A 23,424-nucleotide genomic window follows, 5' to 3' on the forward strand; every position below is an offset into this window, starting at 1 on the left:
CCTTCCATTCGCCATACAAACTTCTTAGTACCGCCACCTATTTGAGACCACTGTAATGTTCTCTGTCTTCGCAACATTAGTTATCAGACCATTCGAATATACAGCAAGTGGATCTAGGCTTCTCTAGGTTCCTCTGCAGCCCCACCACCGTAATATCAAAGAGACTGTCATTTGCACAAGCAAACTAGCTCAGTGGATTTATGACAATATTTGGAGGGGCATTGCTGCAATTCACAAAGCATTGGGGCATATCGGACACAAATAAATTGTATAAAAAAGGGGGCCAACACACCCCTGTTTTAGTCTACAATTTGTAACCAAACCTGTATGATGTAATCGTGAACATACATTTGTGTCACAGTAGAATTGCCTGACCGGATGTAAGATAGACCCATTACTATTACATCTGGCTTTCAACATTTTTCCCAACAATTTCTTGGACACTTTGTCGAATACCTTTTTGTAATCAATAAAGCACATATACAATTTACTTCCAGTTTCCTTAAGGCAATTTCTTATCATATATGGCAGTACAAATATATGAAATACTGCACCCATGCCACTTCTGAATCCTGTTTGTGGTGGGACAATATTGTAGATGCTTTTAACAAGGCATTCAATGTTTTAAGTAGACAAGTGGCAAACATTTTGGCAATTTGATCTGATGGTGCTAGCATCCTATAATTAATTGGATCTGCATAAGTTCCTTTTTTGAAAATGGGGACTACAATAGCCTTTTTCAATGAGGCTGAGATAATTCCACACTTAGCAACTTATTTAAATGGACAAAACAATATTGGGGCCCACAGTTCGTGTTTTTTAATTATCATATTTGGTATTCCATCAGGCCCAGGAGCTCTGGGCATTTTAAGGTTCTTCGTGATATATACTATGTCCTCCGCATCAAACGTGAACCAACTGTCTTTATAACCCAAATACAAGGATTCATTTAGTATTCCACCCTTGCACATATCATTGAAACTCAACATTTCTTTTTAAAGATCTAAGCCTTCCACTGGAGCAATCACATTAATTCTCCAAAATCGTGTTAATTTCACTAACTTTGTTCATATTTTTGCCATTTACCAGATACCAAAATGTCTTGCTATCATTAGAGAATAATGCCTCAGATATTACATTCCAATGGGCATTGAATTGGGATAATGTATAGGATTGAATCTAATTTTTGAATTTTTATGTTTTGGGGTCACTTTGGCAATCAATCCCCTCCATCAACAGGCTATCAACATTGTATTTCCAATGTTGACATCAAAATTATCCTTGAATACTTTAGTGACAGGATTACACCTGCCCCATCACCACTTACCCATTGCTTTGCCTTCTCTAAGCAGTCAATAACTGATACCCTTCTCCGGATTAAAGTGACAATTTACATAATGCAGGTCTGTTTTCTCCCAATATTTATACACACAGAAATTAAACCTCATAGTATTTCCAGGCGTCCACTTTAACCTGTTACCCTGTATATTGGTTGAAACATAGCCAAGTCCAGAATTATAACTAACACCCTGATACATCCTTAAGTTTACCTTCAACATTGCATGGTCACTAGCGTTAGTGAAAACAGTTTAATAGGCTTCCATTGACTCTGCCAAAGGTTGAGAAACAAATATATAGTCGATTCTGGATTTAGACTCACCCCTGAACCATGTGGCCAATTCTTTAGCATTTTCCATATTATCCTTCATATCTTCAAAGTCAATAAATTGCATATGCCAAGTATCAAGAAAGCAGGCCCAGGATCTAGCGTTCCCAGCTTTAGATCTCTCACCTCTATCAGCAGACGAACAAAATTTACAGCAGGTTTCATTGATGTCCCCCATAATCAAATAGTTTACCATTGTACTGGATTACCCAGTGGCTAATATTGTGTTATACAACTGGATTTCCTTGCTCATAACTCAACCTGGAGGATCATAAACATTGATCAACAGTAATTTGAATCTACAATCCTTAGTCCAATATTTCAGCTGGGATGCTAATGCATATTTTTCAAAGAGGGCAGATATTCTACCGGATTCAGATATGTTTTTATACCAGTTATAAGCCCTCATGAGGGAGCCCAATTACTATTGTGAGTGAGTACATAAAAGAGAAAGTAGTAAGACCTCCACGTTCATTCCACCCAAGCGGGGAGTAAGGGTGGTTGCATGTGAATCTAAGAAGATACGATCATCAGAAATGCTGTTACGGTGAGTAATGCATGCCTTCTGATGCTTGTTAATCTGCTTAGAATCACATGCTGTGCATAGACTAGCAAGCAGTACCCGGAGTTGGAGGTGGGTTGTGAGAAGGAACAGTAGTGAAAAGATGTCTTAATACAGCTTGTCCCACCTGAGAATCAGACCTAGAATGAGAGCCTAGGCAATAGTGTTTTGGAAAGGTTTGTACAGAACTCCAGGTTGCCGCTTTGCAAATGGACTCTAGGAAACATGTGCAATGAAAGCTATGGAAGCCCCAGTGCCTCGAGTAGAATGTGCACTAGGCTTGAAGGGCACTTCTCTCTTAGCAAGAATGTAACAGAGTGTGATGCATTAGACAATCCACCTTGAGATGGCCGATTTAGAGACAGGGTCCCCTTCTCTACCAGCTGCCACTGAAACGTAAAATGTGTTGGTTTTTCTCAGTGGTCTAGTTCTTTCCAGGTAAAACATGACTGCCCTGCGCACATCTAACGTGTGTAGGCTTCTTGAGGCCACGTTAGTGGGATTCTGGAAGAAAGTAAGCAGTTCTATCGATTGGTTCACATGGAAATAAATGTAGGTGCAAATCGAGGGCGAGTGCGCAGAACCACCTTATCTCTATGTACTGTAACGAAAGGGTCTAGAACTGAAAGGGCCTGTCGTTCACCAACTCTCTTTAGAGACGTGATAGTCACTAAGAAGGCTGTTTTATAGGTAAGATCTTTGAGAATTGCCTTTTGCATAGGCTCAAAAGGAGACCCCATATGTCTAGTCAAAACCACATTTAGGTCCAATCCGGGAGCCAGGTTAGAAATGGAGGGGGGTATATCCCTTTAACCCCTTCCATGAAAGCCTTAATAACTGGTATTTTCCACCACATCACCTTCTGTTGGGACGTAGTGTAAGCTGAGAGAGCAGTTAAGTGAACCTTAGGGGAATTAAAAACCAGGTATGAGTCTAGTAGGTGAGTCAGGTACAATACAATGTGAGTAGGAAAGCAGTCAATAGGATTGACGCCCTTTGAATTGCACCAGATAAAGCGCTTCCATTTACTGGAGTAGCAGTATCTGGTGTTAGATTTTCTCGCCTCCCTTAGTATGTCCATGCATCTGTGAAGGAGTCGTAGGTGCTCTAACTCTATGACATCAGGAGCTAAGCCGCTAAATTTAGGGTTTGCGGGCATGGATGAAGAGTCTCCCCCTTGTCTTGAGAGAACATGCCGTACAGGCAAGGCAGTTTCATTGGAGGAGCTAGGGACATCTCCATCAGATGGGAGAACCAGGGTTGGCGGGCCCACATGGGGGCCACCAATATTATGGCGACTGGTTCCTGGTGCACCTTGTGCACCATCTTGTTGAGTAGGGGGTTGGGGGTGTAGCGTAAATTAATTTCCCTAACCATGTTATCCAGAGACCGTTCCCCTTGGATCGGTTCTGGGGGTACCTGGAGGCATAATCTTGGCATTGAGCGTTCTCCAGAATTGCAAACAAGTCGATCTCTGGGAAACCAAATTGTGCGAAAACGTCAGAGACTACATCTTCGTGTAGTCGCCATTGGTACTCTACTGGCAGTGGGAAGTCTCTGCTGAGCATGTCCGCTAGAAGATCGAGTTCCCCTGGAACGCCATAATTCCCAACAGTCGCATGGCTTTGTGTACCATCACCTCTCGACCAGCTACATATTGAGGGATCTGAAAGAGCATGTTATGAACCCTCTCGTTGGAGGGGAAGACTAGGCCGTCATCGGTCTGAATTAGAGCCCCTTGGAACTGTTTGACCTGACTGGGGTCTAGGCTGGACCTCTTCTCGTTGATGGAGAATCCCAGGCTGAATAAGAGGTCTATCGTCTTTTGGGTGTTCAACAGGCATGTTCCATAGGAATCACCTGTTTTGAACCAGTTGTCACAGATTCTCTGCGCAGGTGCGCTGCTGCCACTGCCAGTACCTTCGTAAACACCCTTGGCGCTGAGGCAATGCCGAAGGGGATTACTTTGAACTGATGGTGTTTGCCCTCTATCATGAACCTTGGGTATTTTCTGTGTGCCAGCAACATTGCAATATGAAAGTATGCATCTTTCATATCCAGTGTTGCCATGTAATCCCCCCGTTTCAGCAGAGGGATTACCTCCTGCAATGTGACCATACAAAACTTTTGAGGTTTAAAAAATGTGTACGCTGGGCGCAAGTCAAGCACACGGGCATGGTGAGATCCTTTTTGGGTACAAGAAGTACACTGAATAAATACCCTTGTTTACCTGTAGAAGAGGGACGATTTCTATGGTGCCCTTTTCCTGCAGGATGCGTAGGTGTTCTGGCATCAGGCATCTTGATTTTGGCGGTCTGAATTGAGGTGGTTGGTAAAATTCTATGTAGTACCCATGGGCGACAGTCTTTAGCACCCACTGGTCTGTTATCCCCTCCGATGCATGAAGGAATGATGTTCGACATCCCCCAACCAGGGAGGCATGGAAGGGGACCTTGATTGGAGGGTCATTTCTGACTTGAGGCCGGGGAGCCTCTGGGAGTGGAATTCCAGCCTCTACCCTTTCTATGGCTTTGTCCTCTAGGTGGATACGTGGTGGTGGTGTTGTATCCTTGTCCTGAAGACCAGTCGTTTCCTGACCCATACTGGTTTTGAGGGGAGCGAGATTGCCCGCGAAAGGAGCGAGAAGTGCCACCTCTTTGTTGTGATGGCCTTTGGGTAATCTGGTTTAAGGTTTTGAGAGTCTCATGCTCCTTCTTAGCTGTCACAAGCGCTTCGTCCACGGCATTGCCAAACAAGTTGGTCTCCTCAACCGGCTCGTTTATTAAGGCTGCTTGGGTTTCAGGCTTAAAACCAGAGTTCCTCAACCAGGCATGCCAATTAAGTAGTGTACCCTGGGCCAAGGTCCTTCCCGCTGTTTCAGCAGCGTCCAAAGTGTTCTTCAGAAAGTTGATTTGCTTGCCTTCCGATACAATCACGAGCGGTTTAGCCCACATTGGTTCTGGAACCTCTTGAAGGCCCCCTTGAAATTCCACTGTACATCCGAGTAGGTAGCCAACAGAGTGGTTTGTTGACTATTCGGGTGGAGAATGCAGCAGCAGTCGTGACCCTTTATCCCAGTCCATACAACTTTTTGCCTTCTTAATCAGGTGGTGCATCCTCTGTAGACAGGACGACACCTGCCCTCTTTCTTGTAGTCGTAACTACCAGGGAATCTGGAGTGGCATGCCCTTTTGATTTAAAGGGGGTTGTTAGGAGAAGGGCGAAACTACTTCTCTACCCTGGGATTAACCGCCCTGGTCTGGGCTTAACAATAAAGGTACTAGGCATTTCTTAGAGTTCAGTAAGGGAATGGCCTGACTGGCAGAAGGCTTTTGCTTCGGTATGTCCTATACAAAATCCAAATCCTGCACAGCCACCTATGTCACGATTTGAAAATGTTCAGCCGCCTTTTTTACAATGGCGTTGAACGCCATTTGATCGTCCTCAGGTGAGGCCTGACGAACTGCAGTGGAATCCATAGATAGAACATCAGTCCCGGGGTAGGAGTAGGGGATGCCCAAGGTTGATCATCAACTGGATGGCTGTCTTTCCAGTTGTCCATGGGATCAGAAGGATCATCCATAGGGTCCCCATAGGTATCATCCCGTTTGTAGGATTTGATAGGCACCTCATCCGAAAGGTCACAAACATCCTGTTCGTGAGGATCCTCAAAAGGTCCTCTGAAACTTAGCAATAGGCATAAAAGGAAGTTCCTCACGAGGCCTCTTGGGAGCAAACCTCTCTGAAAATTCAACAAACTCCTCCAGCTCATTCATGCACCCCTCAAAATTCTCCCTGGTCGACGATGATGAACCATAGGAGTCCAGGGGTGGAAAGGGATCTTCTTGACAAATTTCCTCTTCAGAACGTCAAGATTTTCCTTCTAAGGTCATGGATAAAGAGAGAGGCCTCTCAGAGTACCCTTTTTGGGGCTCCGGGCATTGTGACGTGTCTTTAGACGCATCTTTAGGCCGCTCTTTCTGTTTTGACGTATGTTTCGACAGTTACCCGCCGAAGCAACCCTCTCGATACTATCGCTGATGCTCGGGGCTTCAGGGAGGTGTGGCGGTTGGGCCTGTGGCTGTGCGGTGCATTTTGGTGCCACTGGGGCCTTAAGCGGTGTCGGAGCCTTCTTCTGAAGCATCCCGACGGCCGCATGTGACTTGGTGCTAGCACCCTTACTTTTGGATTGCCCGGACGCATGCCACTGATGCGGTTGTGGGGAGGGCTGCTGATCAGCGGGCACCGCCGAAGTATCTGACGTGCCCATTGGCGCTTTGGAGCGCTTCGACTAGGACGCCGAAGCAGAACCGTGGGTTGTGTGCTTAGTGTGGGAATCAAGTGCGTCCCTGTCGCCGGGAAGTATCTTCCCCATAGCAGGACTCATGTCGTGCCTATCGGGCCGGGGACAGACGCTGCGGAACGAGAACTTTCTGCGGTAATGTAAAAGTATATTTTGCATGACTACCATCTGATAGTAAACATTGGCCTAAGCACATTCGCATCGCACTATAAAATCGCATTGGAATGAACCTGAAATAGGCGGATTACGCCGCCATTTTAAGTTATCCGCCATTTTGATTAACTCCTGCTCTCTGTTCCATGTTAGAATTTGTGTTTTCGGCTCCAGCAGAGCAAAATTAACTTTGTACTTTGTCAATGTAGATAAACATGCTGAAGCAGCTAAGGTGGATTGTTTGTCCTGCACTAAGGAAACCTTGGAGTTAAACAAGAGCCGAGCTAATCAGTAATTTAGATGCCATCTGTACTAACAGTGTTTTACCCGTTCAAATAGTGAAACGGGATGATGAATAGCTGAACATGTGCTTTTGTAGAAATCTTTGTTTTTGCACCTTGAAACTAAGCTGACTTTAAACTTAAGAACAAATGGTAGAGAAATATAAGTAAATGAAATGAGGACTGTCACCTTTGCGTCCAATGTTTGAAAAACACATGAAGTGTTTAACAGAAAACAACAAACTATTCAAAGAATGTTTATACATGTATTAGTTATGTGGAAAGGCTATGTACCTTAGCTAAATGTGTTACACGAAGAGGGGCTGGACGATATGTCCGGGATTGTGAGAAAAACGTATAAATACTCATGTTTTTGAAATGTCCAGCACTCTCTCATCTCACGGTGTCTGCTTACACACATTGCGGGGTGTTGAGCCGGACATCTATTCTGCTAAAATAAAGTGTACTTGTACCTTAGTACTCTTGACTGGCGTATTTCTATTATGTGGTATTAAGCCTCGATATTCTTTTAATCTTTCAGATGGCGCCAGAATAGGGACCCTCAGGATTGATGTCACATCGATAGACGAAGACGAGGCTGCTGGACCGGGATCGGAGAGTGCTGAGGACCCCTGCAAAGTGAGACTCAATACCTCCGCAGTAGGGCACGCCCGATCCCTGGACCGCAAGCAGCGTTTAGTAGGACATCACGACTAGGGTCCCCGTATCGAGGCCAGCCAACGACTATTTGTAATCCGATCGGAACCCTTTGAAATTTGAAATCAGGCGAGTCGTGCCCAAATTCTTAAAAGTCCAGATATTGGTTGCAGTTTTGCAAAAGATATATCCTCAGGATTTTCATACAGATGAGTTACTTAACAAATTACTGAATAAACGTAGAACTGTCAACTGCAACACCTCCTTATGTGACTCCTCTTCCGATTGTTGTTCCGCTTCCTCCCGTTGTTGTTCCCGTCCTCCTGCACCTCCACCCTTGCCGACAGTTGCCGTTCCCATAGCTCCGTCTGCAACACCAGCGGTATTGCCTCCAGTATCTTTGCCAGGGGGTTCTGCTCCACCTGTAGTGGTTGAAGGGAAGGAGCTGATCCAAGAATAGTGACTTGTGGCACAGTATCTAAAAGCAGAAAGAGAGAATTGTATACGTGGGCTAAAAAGTACATAGAAGAGGGTGATGAATAATCGGTTTTAGTTGCGATTCCTGACCAAGGGGGTATTCCTGAACAGAATATTTTGATAGAACGGATCGGAAAGTATTTGCTTGAGGGATGTTCTGACCCACTAGGCTCTGCCCTGCAACATCACTCTGTGCTGCTTTCATCAGAAACAACAGGATGGCCGCCAAAAAGCTCTATGCGCTAAAAATCTCTGAGAAGTGCGCAGGGAAACCTGAAAAATAGGCCGCCAATTCATTTTGCCTGCGTCAGTGGTGGAACCGGTGACCACACTACCAAAACCTGTCACAGGGCTGCCCAAAGAGTGAAATGGAATTATGTGAAAAGGCAGTGTTGCATTCCAAGGAAAACCCAGAAGTGTTTTAAAATCCGTTTTTCCTTGGCTGTTGAAAGTGCAAAATCATGGTTCCCAAACAGCAGAGAAGATCCAACATACTTTTTGGGTGTTAAACATCACTTTATTTAAAGAATCCACCTAAGCACAATGTCAGGAGAAGCACATTTTATCACAAGAAAATCCACATTCAAAAAGGTGCTTGCCTGGAAAAATCTGTCAGATATGGGCGCAGTACCGCCGCTCGCCTGTGTCAGAGCTGTCATTTACTTATACTGTTATATAAACTTGTACATTAAGATCAAATTGTGGAAAAGAAGAGACTGGTCATCAAAAGCAATATAGGTTGCTACAATTCAATCTCTATGTTTGAAAAAGACTGGAATTATGAGACCTGTGTGTATATCTGTTGAAAATGTAAAGTTTATTTTAGAAAAGACAATTTCGAACAGTGTTTTAAAAGTGAACTAATGTTAGCCACAGTACTTCAAAATGCACATTCCACAGTTTGCCCCAAACAAAGGCATCTTCCCCCTGCTCTCTGCGCAGGAACTGTCATTGAGTTGCTAATGGAGGTGGGAGGAGATTTTGGCCTGTTGCTCTGAGGAGAGACAAAAGACTCCCTTGATTGAAAAGATACACAGATTCACCCATCAACTGATTTACTGGTGAAGCGCTCTGCAGGAGAATCCAGATCAAAGACTCCAGAACTCGGAAAGCAGAGGGCCCAATTCCAAAGCTGAACCTTTCTCAGCTGGCCTTTAAAATCTTGAAACCTGATTTTAACCCCAGACTTCCAAGGTACACAACAAAAATTGAACAGCCTGGCTGTGCTGTTTCTGCTTCTTGCCAAGAACTCTTACTAGAGCCCAGAGACCCAAACCAGTAGAGCAGAGCTGTAACCAGATAGCTGTCCCCCAGAACAAACCTGTCAGATCCAGTTCAGAGGCTGTGCAGAGGCCAGAGTGCCGTGCTGAGTGCAGAACCTGGTGCGTGAATCCTGTCCGGTGGGCTAGCAGAATTTCAGTCCAAAACCTTTGACCAGATCTTTGACGGGCCCATTCCAAACCATAATTGTGAGTATCTAGCATAGAATTGTCCCTAGCCAATCTCTTATCTTAAGTAATCCAATCCAACCCATTCTATCATATCCAGAACTGCATTGTAGAACCTCTCTTGTTTTTTCTGAATCTTTCCCTCATCCATATAGTCCTTTGTTAATGGTAGTGATAAATACATCTTTGCACTAATATATTTGCTGAAGAAAGACAAGTGTCTTGGCGGGCAAAAGTCAGCAGAGGTGCCGCTGTTCTGGTGGCTGTCCGTTGGGTATCTAGCATCTTCATAGCCTCCCGAAGTGTAAAGAAAAATCCTTGTTTGTAATTTCAAAAGCGCATCCTTCATTTGAAAATCTTTACTCTTTCTGAGAAAAATCGACCTCTACTAAAACCCTCATAACGTCTGAACCGTACATGCTAGAAACTGCAATTTAAGTGTCAAATTGAAGCCAACATCTTCAGCTTTCAAACAAATCTAAAACCACATTCCAACTCCTTATAGTTCTTCTGTAATCGCAGTAAATCTGCATTTAGCTCAATTTCATTGCATGCAACCTCAGAATTCAGTTTCCAATCTGCTAGTCGTTCAACCATCATTGCTAGTGTTTACCTGAAGCAATACAAAGCAGCTCCCACTAGATTTGAATCCCATTTAGTGATGTAAATCAATTTTTCACTATTTTTCCCATTCATTACAAACCACATTCAAAAGCATTTGAACTGTTTTGAAATCATTCCCGTTTCTCTCTGCTTGCTGGGAGGAATTGGGATTGAACTGTATTTGTTGAGTGTATATTTCCTGAACCCTGTTTTCTCTCCCATCGCTATATTGCATATTAGGGGGGATTGAGTAGTATCAGGGGGAAAGAGTGACATTGCAACTGATTGAACCCATATCAAGTATTTTATGCTGCATTGTTTCCCTATCCATATCAAGTATTATTCTGTGCTGCATTATTTTCCTTATCCATACTCCTCCTTATTAAAGAGATTGTTGATTGTTGTGACATCACCCAATGGTGATCATTATATAAATAGTAATAGTGTGATATACATATTGTTCAAATTTATAAAAAAGTGAGATATATATCTTGTTCAAATTCATAAAAATAAATCTTAACTTTGCAAAACAGCCTGCTTCCTGGTTCAGTGAGACTGTGGCGATTCAAAGAGGGCATGTTATAAGGGTACATCATTCAGAAATAAAAGAACATAGACAAAAATATATAATGAAGGGTTCCAACTGTGCATCACACGCTAGGCATTGACTTAGGTGGAGTGCCGGGTTGAAATCACTTACATAGTTGATATATGGAGTAATTTAACAGACACAAATGTCCCACACCGGTTGAGGGATTTGAATGTCCTTGCCCGCTCAAGGGACACTGCAGAGAAAGTATGAGCATGTAGAGAAGGTATTTTGAGTTTAAAGGGGAGCTAGATCGATTACAAGAAGATGAAATGGATGGTAGTGAACGGCAAGCTTCATATGTGCAGAAGCAATTTCTTCCTCTACTGAAAGCAATGAGTGTAGAAATGCGAATTTGCCCAAGGGACGCTCTTAGATTCATTTCGGATGTTTCAATTTCTCCCATTGAAGTGCATGACATGTTTAGTCAGTATGTTCCGGCAATGCAAAGGAAAGTGTTACAGGTGATGGTAGAGTATCTACAAGATGAATTTATGAAGCGAAAGGAATGATGTCCCGCAGATTTGATGGTTATTTATAAAAGAGCATTTTCACCCGACACTGCGCTGACTACTTTGTCACTTGATTTAACCTTGTTGCTTAATACATGTTCGGATTTGCCTACTTTACAATTGCTAATGAGGGAGGTACCTCTGACATTTGTTCCAAAGGTAGAGATTCCAGCTAATGCTGCAGCAGGAACAACTGCAACTACTATTGAAGCACATTCTGTCTCACACTTTGTCCATGTTCCATTTTCTAGACAGGAAGTGAATACCATTAGGCAATCAATTCCAGATATTAGGAAGAATCCAAGAGGATTTTTAATAAAGAAATGGAATCTGTTTTGCATTTGTCCGTTTTCACGCTGGGTGATATAGATTTGTTGTTTCCTGTGATCCTTCCTGGTGATTTGTGGAAGCAGATTAGAACTGTAGACGATCAAGCAGGGATGGGCGATACATTGGATGCCTTAGTATGAGTAGATGGGGAAAGGAATGCTGGTGAGAAACTGCCACAGGCGATACTGATGTTGCTAGACACAATAGTGCCTAAATTGAAAACTCTGGATCCTGAAAAAAGAAACATACGGGATAAGCTTAGGGCTTGCATGCAATTGAAGTCAGAGGGTGCAACTGAGTATTTTAACAGATTTGAGCAAGTCTTTTTCGGATTTTAGTGGTCAAGACTAAAGTACAGAGCCAGGAAAGAGGCTGTTCGTTGATAAGTTTGTGCATGGATTGTTGCCTGAAATAAAATCACAGATCATGACTTCTGAGAGTACATGGCAAGCGAAATCACAATCTGAAGTGTTACACATGGCTCAGTACTATGAAAATAGGGTTAATACAGAGAAGGAGAAGGTGGAAAAGAAGAAGGGAGACCTGAAAACTAGAGTGGCATTGCAGCAAATAGCTAGAGGAGCCAGAGGTGGGAATACACAGTTCAGAGGCAAATTTACACCACAGGGTAGCGCACAACTGGGTCCTGTAGATATGAACCAGTGTGCATATTGTAGACAGGAGGGTCATTGGCGAGCACAATGTCTGATCCTTCAGCAGAGATCAAACAGCACATATGGTGCCATGGGTAGACGATCCAGAGGCTGTCCTGGGATAGGGGGTCCTGGTACAAGTCAGTCTGCACAGAATCAACAGACACCATCACAAGATAATCAGCAACAGAGTGTTAGTAGTGGGAATATTTTTGATAATTCTTCGATTGTCTATTTTTCTGATGATCTTGGACGATATACTGTTTCTTTTAGGACAGCCCGAAGCAGGGTCTGGAACGGATACCTATTCCCATCGAACAGAAAGGGCCCTACCTTGAAATGAAGGTGGGGAATCGGGAACATCTCTTTTTGATAAATAAAGTATCGCAGAAGTGTTCTATTGATCATTCACAGGTTCTAGATATTCCACTGTCGGGTCAGGACAACATTTCTGTAGGGTTCTCTGGTACACCAGTGGTAAGTCTGGTCTCTCTGCCGGTACCAATTTCACTGGGACCATTCACTGATTCTTGTCCATTTCTATCGACGACAAATTGTGGCGAAAATTTGTTGAGATTGCATTTATTAAAAGGAATTGAATGCTGTGATTTACTGTTCTCCAGATGGTGTACTTAACAATTTCCCCCCAACAAACTTCCGTTCCACAATTGTCATCTATGCCTTTACCAATTGAATAAGGTTCCAACATGTTTATGGGCAGTCAATGATAATTACGTTGGAATTTTACAAATTGAACCTGTTAAAATTGTTTTGAAAGCAGGAGTGGAATTGCAGCGTATTCCACAGTATAAGATTTCGGTTGAAGGTGAAAAGGCTTTGAAGAGTATTATTTCTGATTTTGTACACAGAGGTGTAATTGAGGAAATTGCAGGAAGTGTGTGTAATAGTCCGATTTTACCAGTTTACAAGAAAGGGGATAATGTGATTCCTTTTCGTTTTATTATTGATTTGCGTGCAATTAATAAGGTTGTTGCTCCACAGTTTCCGATTGTGCCTGATGTTATCACAATTCTGACTATGATTTCAGCCACGGCTACACATTTTAGTGTTGTGGATTTGAAAAACGCTTTCTTTAGTATCCCTTTGCATGTTGATAGCAGATATTTGTTCGCGTTCACCCTAGGGGGGACGGTCTTTCATATTAACTCATGTGCCCCAAGTGTACACTGAATTCAAGCATCTATAGTAGAGCATTGAAAGAACAGCTTGATACGTTTGAGTTACCTTCCACATGCACATTGTTGCAATATGTTGATGATCTGCTTCTAGCTGCTGATTCTGAAGTTGCTTGCAAAGAAGGCACAGTGTTGCTGCTTATTCATTTAGCAGAGTATGGGCATAATGCTTTGTTGAAGTTTCAATATTGTCGACAGGAGGTTGCCTATTGGGGCTATCTCCTGTCGAAGGAGGGAAGAAGACTGACACCTGAACGGATACAAAGCATCTCCGATATGTCTGTTCCAAATACACAGAAAGAGGGCAGAGCTTTAATAGGCATGTCCTCATATTGTAGAAAGTGGAACCAAATTTTTCTTTGTTGAGACTGACAAAGAAGGACATTTCTTTGCCTTTACCGTGGAACATGGATTGCCAGAACGCTTTTGATCTGCTTAAGGCTGCGCTGTGTTCAGCACCAGTTTTGGGCACACCAAATTACAAAAAAAAGGCTTTGTTTTGTATGTGAATGAACGTGATGGATGGGCTTTGGCTGTTTAGACACAGTAACATGGGGCAAGAATAGGCCGTGCAGCTATTTTTCCGCCACGTTAGACCCTGTTGCATGCGCTTTGCCAAGATGTTTGAGAGCTGTAGCTGCTGCATCCGTAAAACAAAGTGAGGGTATGGTTTTAGGTCATTCTTTAAACGTGATGGTACCCCACTCCATAGACGTTCTATTAAACAGAACGCAGACGCAACATCTCAATCCGGCCAAATTATTTCCTTCTCCACAAGAGAAGGATTGCAGTGACGAAATGTCACATGATTGCCTCTATTAAAGAAGAAACTAAGGGCAGAATTGATTTAATTGAACACCCTTAAAGAATCCGCAAGGGGAGCTATTCTGTGATGGCTCCCGTTTTAAACTTCCGGATGGTACATCCACCGCTGCTTTTGCAATCACCACATTAAGCACTATTGGGAGACTAAACAAATTCCACATAATTCTACGCAGGCAGCAGAGATTACTGCACTAACCAGAGCTTGTGAAATTTCTGAAGGGCATAGTGTAAATATATATACAGATAGTCAGTACGCATTTGGGGTGGTTCTTAATTTTGGTCGACTATGGGCTGAGCGAGGATTCTTGACCTCCCATGGAACAAAAATTTAACATGCCACTCCTAGTCCGGTTGCTGTCAGCACTTGGCTTCCTACTCAATTAGCAATAATGAAGTGTGCCGCACACCAGAAAGTGACGGACGATTTAGGAAAAGGGACTCCTTATGCTGACAGAATAGCCAAACAGACTGCTATTGATTTGCACTCAAAGATGTATGTGCTCGATCCAACAAGAAAAAATGTCAATGGCAAAGACCATGCTTAAGGAATATTTTCCTAGGTTTGGCTTGCCAAGACTAATTTGGGCCGATAATGGTCCACATTTTATCGCTGCTGTCATCCTGCAAGTATGTGCAGGATTACAGAAGGATAAACGGATCCACTCGGCCAGACATGCTCAGAGTGCTGGCCTTCTGGAACACCATAACGGAATTCTAAAGAACAAAACTGCAAAAATTGCCAATGCGTGTGCGCAAAGCAATCTGAAAGGACCTGACGCTTTGCCAGTAGCCTTACTATCAATGCGGACGACCGCACAATCAAAGACAGGGCTCTCCCCCAATGAGATTATCATGGGGAGACCAGTCAATGTATGGAATGCACCGAGGTCCAAGCAGTTGAAAGAATTTGAGTGCCCGCTTTTGTCTGACTATTGTTATCAGTTGACTCCATACTGGTGAAGAATTTCGAGAGGTGCACCTGCCTTGCACCTCGGTGGAAAGGACCACACCAGATCCTTTTGGCTACGCAAACCGCAGTACGAGTGACCAGAAAGAAAGACTGGATCCACGCGACACATGTGAAGTGGATTCCTTTTCCTCTGCCCTATAACGAAGGGGAGGAAAAGGGAATTGATGACACTGATGCTCACGACGAGCCTGCTTTGATCGACACCAAGGGTGTCCCGAAAGTCCTTCCAGAGCCTGTGGGCCCTGGGGAGATTGCCGATTCTTCATTTTCTTCTTCACCGATCGATCTGGTTTCTGCTTCATCTTCAGGAAACACTGCTTTGTTCACCGATCATTCAGTACCTGGAGTTGTAAGGTACAATCTGCGATCACGGAACAGGATGTAGATTTAGGGCCTACTGACATTAGATTAATGTAAATAGAACAGGAAAGTACAGCTAGGATTCTGTGCCCAAAAGAAACCACCATTGAGCCAGTCCCTCATCATTCCTCTGCTGCATACACAGGCAGGGATCGGCAAAGTTAACTTCAATCAACCACGTGGTCAAGTGCCACCCACAGATGAACCAAAAGAGCCCAATAGTGAGGCTTCTTAACGGACGCTGAGAAACTATGCCTATTTTAGGGACCACTCGTACTGAAAAGGATCATTATCATTTTGCTGATAATGAGTCTGCCCATTGAGGGTCATGGTCCCTGAGGACCAAATGGATACTGATCACAATAACAGCTTGTATTGTAATTACATTGACATTCTGGTTTTGGTATCTGGAGAGTGTACATCCGTTTGATGTTTTACTGCCAACTGCAAGTGTCTCCGCCATCTCTCCATCTTATGTGCATTTGCACACTCATCGTCTTCGAGACCTCCAGCATAGAGGGGGTTATAATAACAAACACCCTCTTGATGATCATGAATGCAACCCATGCCATTCTGAATAAGACCAATTGTTGGATATGTTCACATCTGCCACAACATGGGGAAAAGGGATTGAGTTGGTATATAAATCCTCTCCCTCTAACTACTGCACGGTATGCTTCGCTTAGCGCATTATTCTTTGGCTGATGGAACAATTATGTCACTGGGAATTTTGATGGGACTAATCTAAATGAGTTTGAAAAACGAGTTTTAGCACCTTTAGGATGTTCTCTGTTTGCGAATAGGAACAAGCTAAATGTTGCTTCCATTAGGACCTCCGATAGACTATCCAGACCTTTCCAGTGGCTCCCATAGGTAATAGGGATGCCATGCCTCCTTCCTATACTGTTAACCATAGTCTAAACTCTGTTCCATTTGCATACGAAAAGAGGATTCCCAACCAATGGGTACATTTGAGGGATGTACGAACGTTGCTGTGCTAACTAGTGAAGATAGACCTCTATATGTAGGAGATCCGGTTTACTTTGTTTGCGGTAATGAGGCAAATCCTTGGTTCCCAAGAGATTGGGAGGGTACTTGTTATTTAGGTATACTATTACCAGGCGTATATGTTGCCACCACTGCTGAAGTTTCTAGAACTCGTTCCAGGCGGGATGAGGATGGTGACACTACCTCACAGATTCTGGGTGGCGTTGCTAAATCCTTTGTGCCATTTTGGGGACAGATAATAAACTCCCAAGATATTAGAAAATTGGTGAGGGTTTTAGAGAAAACCCATCAATGAAACCACTGACGTCCTATACAACATGAAACTAGAGCAAAGGCTATTAGATCAGTGGCTCTTCAAAATAGAATGGTGCTAGACATCATTCTAGCCGAGCGTGTTGGGGTGTGCAAAATGGTGGGATCTGCACGTTGTATTTTTTTGTAGCAGATTCCTCCCCCACCATATTTAAGTAAATTAAGAAATTGCACACCTCAAGTACTGAAGTAAACATTCCAGAGGGAAACTGGGATATTGGCACATGGTTCTGGGACTTGTTACGATCTTCTGGTTGGAAAACTTTGCAGTTCTAATGGTGATCCTTGGCATGGTACTGTTTTGCTGCTGTTGCATACAGTGTCTTCCTGTAATTTGTTATATGATAGGGGGGAAGTTGTGCACAAGCGGTTGGTAAACTAGAACATAAGACACATATGCCTGGAAAGATTACGAATGCCTTGGTAATGCAGGACATCGCTATAAAGGAGTTAATGGCGATCAATGTTTTTGAGGATAGCGATTCAGGATGTTCCCACTATGATGCATGGTTTTCGGATGATCCTAATGCTCTCGGCTTAGGCCAACAGGAGGGTTTGTAAAAGTATATTTGCATGAATACCGTCTGATAGTACACACTGGCCTAAGCACATTCGCATCGCACTGTAAATCATATTGGAATGAACCTGAAATAAGCTGACTACGCCACCATATTAAGTTATCCGCCATTTTCTGTCCCATGTTAGAATTGGCGTTTTCGGCTCCAGCAGCGCAAAATTAACTTTGTACTGTGTCAACGTAGATCAACATGCTGAAGCTACTAAGGTCGATGGTTTGTCCTGCACTAAAGAAACCTTGAAGTTAAACAAGAGCCATGCTAATCAGTAATTTAGATGCCATCTGTACCAACAGTGTCTTCCCCGTTCAAATTGTGAAACAGAATGAATAGCTGAACATGTGCTTTTGCAGAAATCTTTATTTTCGCTCCTTGAAACTAAGCTGACTTTAAACTTAAGAACAAATGGTAGACAAGTATAAGTAAATGAAATGAGGACTGTTACCTTTGTGTCCAATGTTTGAAAAACATATGAAGTGTTTAACAGAAAACAACAAACTATTCAAAGAATGTTTAAACATGTATTAGTTATGTGGAAAGGCGATGTACCCTAGGTAAATGTGTTACACGAAGAGGGGCTGGACGATGTGCCCGGGCTGGATGATGTGTCAGGGAGTGTGAGAAAAATGTATAAATACTCATGTTTTTGAAATGTACAGCACTCACTCATCTCACAGTGTCTGCATGCACACATTGCGGGGTGTTGAGAGCCATACAGCTGTTCTGCTAAAATAAAGTGTACTTGTACCTTTGTACTCATGAATTGCGTATTTCGATTATGTGGTATTAAGCCTCGATAATTTTGTAATCTTTCAGTAAGGTCAATAGTCTCCGAAGTGGAGCCTTGGTCATCGCTAATCCCTTCGTCACACTCGGCGGCTGGGGAATTACTTTCGGCCTGCGACATACCGTATGCCACCCACCGCTTCAAACGGCGCTCCTTAAGAGGCTTAGGCCGTAGGAGTTTGCAGGCCGCCTCGTTGTGGTCGAGGGGAAGACAATTGGTGCACCGACGGTGCTAGTTTTTCCACGGGTATTTCGCCTTACAGTAAGGACAAAATCTAAATGGAGTCCTGTCCATAGCGCAGTATTGTGCTAGCGACAACAAACCCAAGGAAACAAAGAGGGGAAAAGGAAAGGCATTCTTGAAAAGAATATGACCACCCTGACCCCACTTCTCCCTACTGTAAAGGCCGGCCCGAAGGCCCGGCCACAAGGTCAGCAGCGCCGCCCGGATCAACACTCGTCGAAATTCTGTCGTCGGCAGTCTTCAGCGGTGGCAAAGGAATCTAAGGGAGGGACCATGAGAATAAACAACGAAAGGTCCCGAAATATAACAATAACGCAATGTTTTATGAAGAGTACTGCATTAAGGCGACCAGATAGCTGGGGGGAAAAAAAACAATCTGAGGGAGCTCGAACGCGTGAGGGATTTTGGTACACAAGTCACGTTAGGGATATTGTTACAGGCACGCCCATGTCGAAGTCCACCTTCGATTCTTGAAAGACAAGATGCAATACTCTGCAGTTACCACTGTATGTCGGACTATATGCACAGCATGTGATTCTAAGCAGATTAACAAGCATCAGAAAGGCCCTTATCGCAGAGAAATTAACAATATCCACGCAAATTGCAAGAAATAAATTAATTACTTATTTTTCTAATATCAAAAGTTCATTCACACAACTTCATTGTTTCAGAGACATATGTTTACCCAATGTGTCATCTAGTGCTATCTTAAAGGCCTCTAGCTTCAATTCCCATTGCAAAATATCTTTAACCAGGTCCATCTTCACTATCTCTAAATGACTTGGCTTTAATTCCCAATTGAAATCTGGTTCCATGTTAGCCATAATTGTCTGCATGGGGATTACCACAAAGCCATTAAGTTTAAACATTGCAGCCTGGGGCAACACCTATTCCACGAACAAAGGTGAAGAAAAGTACAATATGGACCAGTTTGGCTCTTCCACAATATCAGGTAGCTCAACCAGTAATGTATCACTGGACGAGATTAATGACAATTGTGCAATACTTTGTAAAGCCTTCAACACACTAATTCTATTCAGAAATGGGCTGAGGTTAGTTGCCTCATTTTCGAATATTTTAAGCTTGGAAACATCAAGTTTGTTGAGTTTAACTGAACCTACCACCATCTCGCTACTTACGCCAGTTCTTTTAATTTGTGTATCAGTAACAATTTCCTTACTGTCCTTAATCTCACTTGGCTATTTCACTATCTGGTAGTTTATCATAGCTATTATCTAAACATTGTACAATTATAGTCCCTGCAGCCTTATTACCCCCTCAGCATGGGGCTTCCTTAGTCAGGTTCTTTATACAGTCCGTTATCGCTGCATTGGGTACATTTTTCTTTGATGTCATAATTCCAACCTCATTATGTAGAACTGCATCTTCATCTTCTGTCAAGAAATGCTTTTCTGTTCGAAGCCCATTTCGCTTTCCCGTTCTTTGCAACCTCTTTTTTCCCCACTTTTCTTTTGGGATGTTCAAGTATAGTCAATGCTCTCCGTTTCAATAGCAGCGAGATTTCCTTTATTCAAATCCTTAGCCAAGTCTTTACGTTTGCTGGGGTCCAGAGATTCCAACTCAGGTTCCAGCAAAATAAGATCTGCTTCACCAGATTTCCAGTAGCTTCATTCAAATGTGTAGGGGTATGTAAGATAATTATAGTTTTGCCCTCAGGATTTGAGCCACTGTTAAGCTTTACAATATCAACTATTTTTCCAGAAATAAACAGCAGTTCCTTTTGGACTGCAGCCTTTTTTTGCAAAGTAGCATTAAAGCCTCACACTTTGGTGACAGCATGATTACTTCATTCTAAAGAGGCATAGTATTCTGCAAATGAATAAAGGATTCAAATCCGCTATGTACGCTAAACATATCTGTTTCTCTAATGCTTTCACTCGCATAGTTCTCCATTGTATGGGATTTAGACAGTCTGTCCTGTGTCACTAGAGGAGGAATACTCTGCAGTATGGGAACCTTATTTATTTCTGAAACACCCCCTTTCCCACATAAAGATTCCCTCTGCACTGTATAGCATAAATTGAGCAAGGATTTATCACCTATGGATTGTGAGGATACAGAACTAAAGTTTGTTAATTGTATAAAGCGCACTGGGGATGAAGAACAAACAATAGTACGTTTTGGAATGAGTTTGGGATCAGCAGCAGGTGGACAATCTGTCATTTTTGAAGGGAGACCATTAGTGCTCTTATTTGCCAATTGTGGAATCATTACAATTGGCGAGACCACTTTTTCAAACACCATATGGTTAACCGCCGTGTTCTTTACAGAATATGGCTTTGCTTGTTCTTTTCGCGTCACACTTTTTACACTGCCCTTTCTCGTTGTGACCGGCATTATAAAGAAAGATGTTGAGAGTAATTACCAGTGACGACTCACTTCGGGGGGGGGCGGTGGCTGGGGGGGGTTGCAAGTAAACAATACCTACACCTTCAACAGACACCAGAACAGTGAAACACTCAACGCACTGGTGCTTATATCGGTTTCCAGGGCGGGACTGGGTTTACATAGTATTCAGTGGGGTTAAGATGTTCAGCAGAGTTCTGAAATATATAAAAAAGGTATGGCGAAATAAGGTCAGTCTTTATCTTCAGAGATAACAATCCATGACTTCAGTACATTCACGTCTTAAGTACTTCAGGTCACAGGAAATGTTTCACCTCAGAAGGCACATCGAAACAGCACTCAGAGCACTCGTTCAATGGATCTCTTTTCCTTAAATCACTGAATTGCTGGCTTGAAATTTGATTTGGGCACTTTACTCATTTTAAAAGTCTGAGCGGGCACACTATTCAAGTCAAAATTCAGGGAAATTGATTTTTCTTTTATCAATGTTCAAAATGTAGGGCTGGCTCAACTACATAAACCTATAACACTAAAGTAACATCCAATCATGTTAGTTTCAGCCACATATGCATTATGTAGGCTTTATGCACACACATCAATAAACCTGCACGCGAGTATGAAATTTATAGCACCCAACTAACCATACTAAAAACTCAATATTCTGCATTCTCATAACCCTACCTCTACCGCACACACCTCACACCACTCAACATGAAACCAAACAAGCACACAAAACACCCATGCACAATCATACCCCAACACCAAATGAATGCTATCAACCAATTACACCCAAACGCAGTGACCAGTTTTTCAAAACTGAAGCCTCTCCATCACCTTAACAACCCTCCAAACCCCGCCCCCTTCCATTGCAGATCTGCCAGAGCGCCAAGAGACCACACAAGTGGCAGAATACAAGCACACAAGACCACATAAAGTACAATGCAAATTTACCACTAAAAAAGATGTAACCTGAGAATATGAGGTGAAGTCTTCATTTAGACAGACCAATGAATTAGCTGGTAAAGCTGTAGGCTGTACGCAGTTAGGTGTTGGCCTCAAACCCACGACACGCAAAATGCAATCAAAGTTTATGGCGGCAAAGAAGAGTTACTTTGCATGCAGAACCTTACCGAGAATGTTGACAAAGACATCAAATAGCTGGAACGTGAGAAGCGGTTCTTTCATTTCACTGTGGTAATCGGCTATTGTTTTAAAAACATCTTTTTCAAATCCCAAATACATGGGCCGATTTAAATCTGTGGAGCTGGGCCCTGAAAGACACACAAACATAAGATCAGCACATATATATCAAGCCGCTATATGAATACCAAATTATTATTTCAGATTGTCAAAAAATAAGTCAATAAAACATATCTGATTCAACAAGCATATGTATCATGCAGGGGTCTAATACAGGTTTAGTTCTACTGTACCTTATGATGACCTGTTTTGCTTTCATTTTCAACACTAAATTAGTATGTCTCCATGTAGGTCCACCAAACTTGGCCGGGCTTTTGTAGAGGGCATACAGGTACCCTTTTGCACTGCACCGGTTGACAGTGCACAAGGGCAAGGAGGCTACGACAACACCAGGATCACCACACTACGGACACCAAAAGGCTAGAATCAACTGACACTAGGCAACACTGATCATGGTAAAGGAAAACACAATTTCCGTTCCTTTAGCATAATGTTAGACTCTTAGTTCCTTTCTTGTAATAATGTTGTTTATAGGCTGCTCGTGGAAGGCTGGCCGAAACCTGTGATGTGTGTAAGGGTGTTGTGCAAGGCAAGGGACAGTTGCCCAAAGACCACTGGGCAGATCAAGCTTTATAATTGTTCTTTTATAACATGCTTAATACCGGTGACAAGTTTCTAAGCGAGAGGGTTGCTATACGTGGTCTCGTTTCCAAGACAAATGCCGAAATTGTGGGCTATGTTGATTTGATCTGGCTGGCCTACAGGGCCGTAGCCGGACAGGACACAGAATAAACGGTGCTAGCTGCTGCACAGTTAATAAAGGCACACAATTCTATTACAAGACCAGAGGCGAGCATTATGCTTTTACTTATTTAATTACTGCTCAACAGCAATTCAAAACTTACTTTTCAAACTTTTTTTTTTATTTTTTTTAATTTTTTTTTAGAACATGTGCCCAACTGGCTTAAAAAACAAACCTAAACAAAAACAAACAAAAGCATGAGGACAAGAACTATCCTTCCCAAGAATCCTAGGGACTCTGTAGTCCTAGCCTCCTTTCTGTCCACCAATGGTAGTCCTTTGTCTGGTATAAACTCCTCTGACTCTAGGTCCCTTCCTCTTCTTTTTTTGCTGGCTCGACAGTTAAGTGTTCCATTTATTTAGCTAAGCATTTCATGTTATGATAATGTGAGGTTTTCTATTAAGGCTAATGTGTTCACAGCTGACGTATTGTGTAGCGCGTAGGGTGCTTATTTGATACTGCGAGCGCAGCGTATTAAAACGAGTAGCGCGTAGGGTGTGTATTCGCGAGCGCAGCATATTAATACGAGCGCGGCCGTGTGCGTC

The 23,424-nt window shown here is 42.9% G+C and overlaps 1 protein-coding gene across 2 annotated transcripts in view; it reads right to left on the reverse strand.

Annotated features, from left to right (window-relative positions):
• Nucleotides 1-23,424, reverse strand: part of DEPDC1B (DEP domain containing 1B) — a 479,942-nt gene that overhangs the window by 160,176 nt on the left and 296,342 nt on the right. For both annotated transcript variants that reach the window (XM_069627327.1, XM_069627326.1), the window contains exon 7: nucleotides 22,008-22,148. In XM_069627327.1, the coding sequence (XP_069483428.1) occupies nucleotides 22,008-22,148 (141 nt within the window). The remainder of the gene's footprint in view (nucleotides 1-22,007; nucleotides 22,149-23,424) is intronic.

The sequence above is a fragment of the Ambystoma mexicanum genome, chromosome 6p (assembly GCF_040938575.1).
Source record: "Ambystoma mexicanum isolate Mex_15411 chromosome 6p, UKY_AmexF1_1, whole genome shotgun sequence".
Taxonomy (NCBI): Eukaryota; Metazoa; Chordata; class Amphibia; order Caudata; family Ambystomatidae; genus Ambystoma; species Ambystoma mexicanum.